Here is a 9,505-nt window from a genome sequence, read left to right on the forward strand (position 1 = left end):
CACTGCAGACAGGTTCAAACCTCCACCTCCTTTGAGATGCTGAGCGGCCATTTTATGCATTGCCCGCCTCAGCACAGCTCTGGGAGAGACATTTGGGCTTCTGTCTCCTCCATATCTCGCATTTCAAAGCCAGATTATGCAATCAGCCCCCGCTTGTTATTACTAAGATGGTTAGATGAGCATTCATAACATTATTAGCCTACTTATTCTCAGCATTGAGTGGTCTGGGTGCATGTCAGTATATTCGTACTGTGTGTCTGTGCTTCGGTCACCTTGGGGACACCACTGGACAGATTATATATATGCGAAAGCCCTACTTCTTTATCTGCGTTATGTCCACAGTAGACGTAGTGGCTCCTGTCTAAGCAGTAAAGCCCATTCTCCTAGTGGTGGACTCAGAGCAACCTCCCAGATCCAAAGCACCTGTATTTAAAAGGCAGAATAAGACAGTTATAGCATTTCCGTCTTCCGCTCAGCTACAAGACTTCCTAGCGGAGGCACGGACTCACCCTACTAGGTGCTTCAAGTGTCCAAGCGCATTTCTACCTTTAACCCTCTCCCAGCAGCGGATAGGGCTAAGAGGGAGTTGCCTCTCCCTGTGGATGTCCATATTATTCATGTAATTAGGTCATCCTTCCTATTCCTAATATGGCATCTCTTAATGATCCTACAGATAGGAAGCTAGCAAATTTATTAAAAACCATTTATGTGAAGAAAGGGCTTTTCTCTGGCGCACACAGAGATGACTTGGTCACTATGGTTACAATGTTAGAGAGTCTGTTTCTTATCTCTCTGAAGCAGCTATAGATTCAGGAATTTTAACTTCTAAAATTTCAGCTTCTGCAGTGGCGGTCAGAAAGGCCATCTGGCTGTTCACCTGGAAGGAGGACACGGAATCCAAAGAAGGTCCTGGAGGCCCTTCCCTATGTGATGGTCTGTTTTGGTCCAGAATTGGACAATATAGTGGCAATGTTAGCATCATCTAAATCTGCTTTCTTGCCGTCTGTTGTCACCCCGAAACCTAAAGCTTCAGTATCGGGTTCCTTTCGTCCACAGGGCAAAGCAGGAGATTAGCCTTTTCCCAGAAGCCAGGCCTCTAAGAGCTCCAAGCCAAGAGGTAAGCAATCCTTGTCCACTAGCCTGCTGCATGATGGGACGGGCCTTCTCCCGGGGGACCTCTGAGTGGGAGGCTGGCTTCGTCATTTTGCAGCAATGTGAATGCAGACAACAATAGACCCTTGAGTCAGAGATGTTGCGTCTCAGGGCTACACTCTCACTTTTCGACAGCATCCATGGTTCTTTTCCACTGGCCTTACTACGCAGCCAGAAAAGTTAGAAGCTCTCGAGGCATCTATTCGCTCTCTCATGGCCTCTGGGGTCATCATTCGGTTCTGCCATCCCAAAGAGGGTTAGGCTTTTACGCCAGTCTGTGTCTTCTTCAGAAGCCGGACGGCTCTTTTCCACCCATTCTCAATTTGAAACACCTGAAAAAATTTCTCCAGATTCCCAAGTTTCGCATGGAGTCCCTTCGGTCCATTATTCTAGCATTGGAACCTGGGGACGTTATGGCATCATTAGATATCCCGGATGCCTATTTAAAGAATGCCACAGTTACCAACGCTTCCTCAGGTGTGCAGTACAAAACAACAATTGTCAGTTTCAGGCCTTTCTCTTTGGTCTGTCCACGGCCCATGATGGTAATGGCAGCACATCTTCGACACAAGGGCATCAGAATCTTACCTTACCTGGATGACTTGCTTCTCCTGGCACAGTTCTCACAGATCATCTATGTCTGACAGTAGAGCTCCTACAGTCCCACGGCTGGGTAATCAATTGGAGGAAATCCACGCTATCTCCGTTCCAGGAGATGCTCCACCTGGGAGCCTTTTTGGATTCTAGAGCTCGGAGTCTTCCTCCCTCCGGATAAGATTTTGACCTTACAAGCCAGAATACGCACCTTTCTCAGTCAGCGTGTGGTGTCCATACACTCGTGCATGCAGATTCTGGGGTCATTGGTCTCAAAGTTCGACATGGTGGAGGACGTCCCTTTTGGATCCAGGACTGGGTCCTACTTACCACCGAAGCAAGCCTTCAGGGGTGGGGGGCAGTAACTTATCATCTAACCTTTCAGGGCCGTTTGATGCGTCAGTAGAGCCCTCTTTCCATCAACATGATGAAACTTTGTGCCGTGTACAGGGCTTTGTGTCAGGCACAACACCTCTTTCAGAGATGTGGGACAGGTATATGGAAGTATTCTATGAATGGGACAGGTTAAGCATGTAGGTGGGAGTTACAGGGGGTTTAACACATTTTTAAAAGTAGCGTAAATTGTAAAAAAGAAAAATCAACTTACAGGCATTTTTATGTATTAAACAAGAGCATTAATTTGCTGTTAGTTTGCACGTTTTATTGTGGTAGTGATTTCCCCATTTTTCCCAACAGTTAACGTGGCTAACATAAAAGAAAATTACTGCATGACCACTTACAATTGCATTGAGAGTTAAGCATTAGCGTGCATAGCAGCTCTAAGTGCAATTACGCGTTAAATGAAGCAGCAGTAAACATAGATTTTACCGCAGCTAATTATATCTTCCCAATAGCATGTAGTAAATTGCGTCTTTGTTTTGGCAGATACTCTGTGGCCACAAGTACAATGCTGGAGCCGATTGGTTTTCATTTGGCGTTGTCCTCTTCCAGATGTTATCCAGAGATTCCCAGTTCAACATTAGGCTGCTCAGTGTAGAGGACTTTTCTCTCAATCTTGAGGCAGAGAACATAATTGAAAAGGTGAGTGTGTGTGTGTAAGTGCTGAATATACAGCTCTGGTTGTCAGATCTCTCATTTATTATGGGAAACCTCTATATAATAAGCTAGAAAACGTGTCTGTCCATCTGTTTGTCCTTTATGCACGGCCAGAGTTTTGGACCTAGCTCCACCAAATTTGGCAAGGTGGTGTAGTTTGACCAGGATTAGGTTTTTGCCTAGGTTTGAATTTCATCAGGGCCACATACTATCACCCAATCCTTAAAAATGGGCACATTCTTAAATTACACAGATTCTGGGGCTGGCTCCAGTGGAAATTGGCAGTCTGCAAAAACCTGTGAGAAAACTACAAAAGTATCCTTTTAACCTCAGTCTTGGCAAACTTTATGACTCATGAAAGTTCATATTAAATCCAGAGCCTCTGTGCTTGCATGCAAGGGCGTAACTTTGTAGGCCACATAGCAAGATCTTATAATGACCCCCCCCCCCCCCCAGAGGTAAAAAAACCCCACACATTTGCCCCCAACACAGACCCCATTCAGGTTATGCCACACAGTAGTAGCGCCCCTTATACATTATGCTACACAGTAATGTCCCTTACACATTATACCTTTTACATTATGCTACACAGTAATGTCCCTTACACATTATACCTTTTACAGATTATGCCACATAGTAGTAGTGCTCCATATAACACATTATTCCAAACAATAGTAGTGCCCCTTACACATTATAGTCCCCCAGCAACTCACCTCCTCGTGTCCCTCCAGCAGCCTCTCGGCTCCCTGTGTGCCATCAGCAGCCAGTAGGTTTGGATTTGAGGCTGGGCTGCCAGTTAATTACATGGACAGATAGCGGCGGCGCAATTTGAGTCCCGCGAGTCAAACGGCGCTTGTGGACCGGCATCCAATCAGGAGCCACTAACGCCTCGCGACCAACGGCGCTTTCTCTCCATGTCTGCCTGCCAGTGCACCAGCTGTAATCAGCTAGTGGGCCAGCACTAAATCAACATCGCTGACACCGAGCCCCCCTCGACGGCCCTGACTGGACTGGCCCACCTTACATGCGTGACTGTGTGCAAAGGAAGCGGCTGGCCACAGAAGCAGCTTTGGCACCATAGCAGCTGCACCCCTTGCACCCACGATAGTTACGCCACTGTTTGCATGTATGTTGGCAAACAGTGGGGTCCTTGTCAGGATCAATGGAATGGGGTTATAGGCGAGGCAATGTAAACAAATAAAGGCTGCAGGAACCGGTGTGGATACGTAAGAAGAAAATTAATCCTGTGCTGTATCCATCTCTAAGTGTGTATCCACAAGATATTTACTGAAAGTACCTGTATAACTCCGATATTAAATATATGTGCATTTTTAAAGTTTTTTTTCTAATATATAGCTCCTCGTAATATTGGCTTTGCAGCAAGCTGGTGCATTATTATGTCTGCGAATTGTATCAATTTACTAAATATGGTGTCCTTTACTAATTATGTGGACATTAAACACTAAATGCATTTGCTCTGTCTGCTCGATATGGAATTAGTTGCCTGTATTTATGAGGGATTTATGTGACTGCCCATGCCTATGAATAATACAGGAATACAAGCCAGCATCAATAGGATTCTGCAGCAATTTTGTGAGGAGATATACCTGATATGGAATTATTTGCCTGGATTTTATGTGAATAGCTGATGAATAATACAGAAGATTTTGCAATAATTATTTTTCGAAAAGTTATATCTACTATACACATTGCACTTTGTGGATACATATGTTGTGTACTTGGTATTAACTATGACATAGTATTCTGGAGGATTGACCATCTTTAAATTTACACTCTAGTTCCAGAGGACTGATTTACACTGTATTCTCTTTGAGGGGTTATATGCAGACAAGGAAGATATATAGTAATCACTTATACTGTTAAATATCTCGGAGTGGAGCAAGGGCAGTTGTTTGGAATAAGATTTTGAATCGAATTAATTGGTTAAATCCGAACCATGATATACATTAATCTGAAGCATGGTAGTCAATAATCTGGAGGAGCAATACTCATATTATTTATGAGAGACCAAGATTGGTGCTCATTATCTGGGGATCATATCCCTGTAATGAACTTTATAGGAGCCTAATTATACAGACCGGCAGCTATATTACAGTATGATACTTTTGAATTGTATGTTTTACTGAGGATTATACTTCTCGTCCTGCAGTAGTCATTGTTATAAATCAGATTTGTTTACTATGCTCCATAGTGTTTTATTCATACATGCCTACTCTCCCGGGAATCGCGGGAGGCTCCCTATTTTTCGGGTAACCCCCCGCGATCCCGGAAGAGTAGGCATATCTCCCGCATCCCGCCCCCTTCCTAGTGAAGTGGGCAGGATGGGGAGATTTTACCTGAAATTATCGGGTCCGCCGGGAAGGGGCGGGGCTAAATTGGGCAAATCGCGTCATTTAGCCCCGCCCCCTCCTCACGGACCCGCGAATCACGGGGGTTTTCTGTAAAGGGGCGGGGCCTAATGCCATCTATCGTCTGGTCCCGCCCCCTGAAGAGGAGAGCAGCAGGTCCCCTCCTGCTGCTCCCGGAAAGCTGCCCAGCAATGTAGGTAAGTATGGTTTTATTTGTATATAATATTAAAAGTTAAGTTTTAATTAGTTATTCTCCTTACAAGTGTGCCCCCACACAGAGTCTTCTTCTTTCCCCCTTTTTTGGTAAGTACCATATTGATCATGTTTGAGGGGAGCACCACTGACTACCCAACATAACTACTATTATATGTATGTAGAATAGGTTAGGAATATTTGTTTCTACAGGTGACCACCATAGGTCAGTTCTAGGGGATATTGACTAATATTCATTACCTCCTTGCTCTGTGCGGAGTTGCCACAAAACCCTTGTCTAACAGAGTGATACCCACCAAATGTTCTCTCCTAAATACCTTATCAGACAGCAAAAGCAAACAAACCAGAGGGAACACATGCAGCATAATAAACCTAGACAATAATCATATACCTGCAAAATAATTATAAAACCCATCTAAAATAAATGTATAAAGCACATATTACAATAATTGCATATGTTAATGTTACCCCATTGTGAATTGGTAGAAATGCCTTTGGGATTTTTTCTTTACCTCATATTATATTCTACTTTTATGTTGAAACATGTTCTTGTGTTTGATTATTTAATGTTGTGAATAAAATTGGGTTTGTATATTATTAGTCATTTTCTTTGTGGATTTATTACAATATCCTTAATGTCATGACTACACAGACACATAATGCATGTTGGCAGTTACTATTTGTGTTTATGCATTATACATAGCAATAACCAAAGCAGCCAAGCAGAACGTCCATTTCATATCGGTCAGGGATAAACAGACAAAACTGGGTACTCAATATACATATTTTACAACACAGACATCATACCCACTTATGGCCCGGCACGGTCAGATAAACTGCACGATTTTAACGATCATATCGTTAAGATCTTACAGAGTCTGGCCCCTGCAAACAACGGTCGATGCGCGGGCACGAATGGTCGATGACGACCATCGACCGTTGTCTGTGCATGCAGGTTAGCCTGTTTTACTATAGGGAAACAAATAAAGTTGGTATCAACCAATTATTGAGCTTAAAAAGCTTCCGTAAAGGGGTATATATCTCCCTGGTGTTATCCTCACCAAGATGAGCATAAATAGAAAAAAAATATTTTGAGGATACCCTCTGCACTATTTTTTAAAGGATAGAAAATACCACTTAGCTTAATAATGAAGTGTCCTGAGCTGTGTGGACAACACTCCTTCGCAAAGGATGTTTTCGCAAAAAATAAGAGGTATGCAATCCGGTAATGATAAACATGTAAAGATACAAAACACAGACAATCTAGTGCAGACAATTCCAGTTAAGTGTCTTAATATCATACATAAGATCAACATAATTAGGTAATCTTCTTATAGAGACATTGGATTTCCAAATTTGTATGGTGATTCGTAACCAAACGATCACAGTATAACAAAGAGAAAATTCCAAATAAAATTACAAAAAATATTTTTAATAAAACATAGTCCAAGTAGTAAAATCTGAATGTGAATGCAGGTCAAATATTCACAGCTGATACAACTAAAGAGATATATTGATAAGGGTGGCTTCCTACCATAATCCACACAGATCAGGACACTTCATTATTAAGATAAGTGGTATTTTATATCCTTTAAAAAAAGGGGTTTCCTCAAAAATTTTTTATTTGTTTACTATAGGGACCCGCGATCATTAATCGCGGATCGTTATAGTCATTAGGGGTTTAGTGCATGTGTTGGTTGGTTGATAACGATCATCCAACACATGCAGGACGATCAGATATCGATCGTTAACGTTATTTGATAGTCTGTTACATTTCTGAAATATCATTTGGTGTAGATGCCCCATATCTTGTTATACATTTATTCTTGAACTCACCTGCTAGTGGCCAAAGGGATTTCCCCCCCCCTTGTGTGATTATGCAAGTACCTAATGTCTAGATACACAGTATGGGTTACAGACTCATTTACAGCTGAATTGTTACACAGTTGTGCTCTTGTTTCTCTTATCAGCTCCTGAGCAAAGATCCTGCGAGACGTCTGGGTGCGGATGGAATGATTCGGTACCACCCTTTCTTCCGGAGCATTGATTGGGTGAAGCTGGAAGCCCTCCAGCTAGAACCCCCTTTCATACCCGGCACAGTAAGTGCAGAGATATTGGAGGAGATTTACCAAGGTGTGCGTTTCTGGGCAGACTAGAAAGCACTGCAAGTTGCCTAAATCATTTTACTTTGGGTGCTAATCGGGTTCATGTCACATCTATGTGTTTTTGTTTTTTTTCTCCCAATACATTATGCTGCAACTAGGCATGCCCATTTCCAATGCAAAGTAACAGAGGGCCTTCCCCTAATTTATAAGTGCGCCTTTAGTTTAAATACATTTTTTTTCCACCCCACAATAAAGCAATAAATGGAGCTAGCATATGCTGAGTCACCACAGTCTGCCCCCCACTCTGTGCTACTCTGGCCTCAGCTATACTTAGTAGCTCCCAAAGTGATATGGATTCATTTCAAGTAACTCCGCCTACTTAATACATGGGCAACCAATCGGGGACAGCCCCATATCTGTGGCTAGATAAGTTGTGTTCCTCTCTACTGTATTGGTAACACCTAAATAGAATGTCCTGTTTAATAAAGAGGAAGAAGGATTTGTTTTCCCCACATGTCGACATACAAGACAGCTAAATCTGCCTCTGACTTAGCTATCTCGCTTCTCACAACCACCTCTATTTTACTGGTGTTTAATTTGGTGGTTTGCTTTATACATCTAACAATTTGTATTGTTGTAATGGCTAAACACCAGGATGGCAATTTGTAATGTGGTGCAGTGGTTAAATGGCATTTTCCAGTGATTTACAGTCAGTTGACCCTTTTTGCAATTCGACCCAAAAATTATCCAAAAAGGGATAATTTTAACAAATTGCAACTTGATAAATCTCCCAATTTTGAATAAAAAGTCAGAGAATCTGGTATTATGTTGGTCTGATTTGACTAGGGGCCTGACTCAGATTTGGGAATGGAGTACGATAGAGCAAGTATGTGTTCACCTGGGTAAAACCATGTTCCACTGCAAGTGGGGGCAGATATAAATGTGCAGAAAGATTTAGATGTGAGATGGCTTTGTCCAAACTAAAATCTATATTGTAGTGTAAAAATAAAGCAGTCCAGCATTTGTGGGCTACAGGCAAAAGCAGACAGTATTTACCATGCATGAAAAAAAATTTATGTATTCACACCCCTTGCTTTGCTACATGGTTTGTCCAGGTACACAGTTACTTGCACTATAATACTCTATTCCCAAGTATGAATCAGGCCCTGGCATTATAAAAGTGAATTAGAGTATAGTGAAGGCGCCATGACTCATTTCTTACTGAGCCTCTGACACTTGTAGTTGGTTATGTAAATTGCAGCCAGGTGATAGAACTCCTTAATCGGGGAAGGTGAATGTAAATTCCCCTAATATGGATGAAATATATAATAATTAGACATAGCTGGTTAGCCAGATAGATAACATTTATACTTAATAATTTATTTGTATCACTGGTTATTCTCACAGTAAATGGATCTGTCTGACACATATAAGGGAGTTTGCTCTCACTCTTTATAGGAAATACACATCTTATATTCCTTCTCTCTGCAGCCATCTGAGGAGTCATTCCCGCACCTGACATTACAACAACTGATGCCAACAGCAGGATCCGCCTGGGACTGGGAAATCGGCTCCTTCCATCAAGAGCATTTCCGTGGCTTCTCCTTTGTGATTATGATATAGTCAGAGCCAGATTAACAATGGGGCGGGTGGAGCTCCAGCTCCAGGCTTCCACAGTAAAATAGGCCCACGTTCATGGCACCATGATGTTGACCAGTTGGCCACACAGTTGGCTATAAATCATACGTAATAAAATTGTATTTCTAGTTTTCTCAAGAACTTATGCATTGTCACTTTTTATGTATTTATGGAGACAGTGCGGCTGTTAGTGTAGGAGTGTACACGCCCACTTGGCTCTGGCACCACCCACACAGCGCTGATCACAGCTCCTTACTTTCTTAGTATAGGCCCTTGAACATTTTCAGTTCCAGGCCCATTATGCCCTTAGGGCCTGATTCAGAGATGGACGCTAATGCGATCGCAACTGCAATTTCATACGCAACGCAGCATTGAAAA

General features: G+C 42.4%; 1 protein-coding gene across 1 annotated transcript in view; it reads left to right on the forward strand.

Annotated features, from left to right (window-relative positions):
* LOC148500940 (protein kinase C delta type-like) overlaps window positions 1-9,268 on the forward strand; it is a 33,420-nt gene extending 24,152 nt beyond the window's left edge. Inside the window, exons 2-8 of the mRNA XM_088451162.1 lie at window positions 847-971; window positions 1,057-1,117; window positions 2,632-2,787; window positions 3,056-3,117; window positions 5,450-5,474; window positions 7,355-7,483; window positions 8,981-9,268. Of these exons, the coding sequence (XP_088307288.1) occupies window positions 847-971; window positions 1,057-1,117; window positions 2,632-2,787; window positions 3,056-3,117; window positions 5,450-5,474; window positions 7,355-7,483; window positions 8,981-9,112 (690 nt within the window). The 3' untranslated portion in view covers window positions 9,113-9,268. The remainder of the gene's footprint in view (window positions 1-846; window positions 972-1,056; window positions 1,118-2,631; window positions 2,788-3,055; window positions 3,118-5,449; window positions 5,475-7,354; window positions 7,484-8,980) is intronic.
* Window positions 9,269-9,505: the final 237 nt, after the last annotated feature.

Source organism: Taudactylus pleione, unplaced genomic scaffold, assembly GCF_031769625.1.
Source record: "Taudactylus pleione unplaced genomic scaffold, aTauple2 ptg000539l, whole genome shotgun sequence".
In the NCBI taxonomy this organism is placed as follows: Eukaryota; Metazoa; Chordata; class Amphibia; order Anura; family Myobatrachidae; genus Taudactylus; species Taudactylus pleione.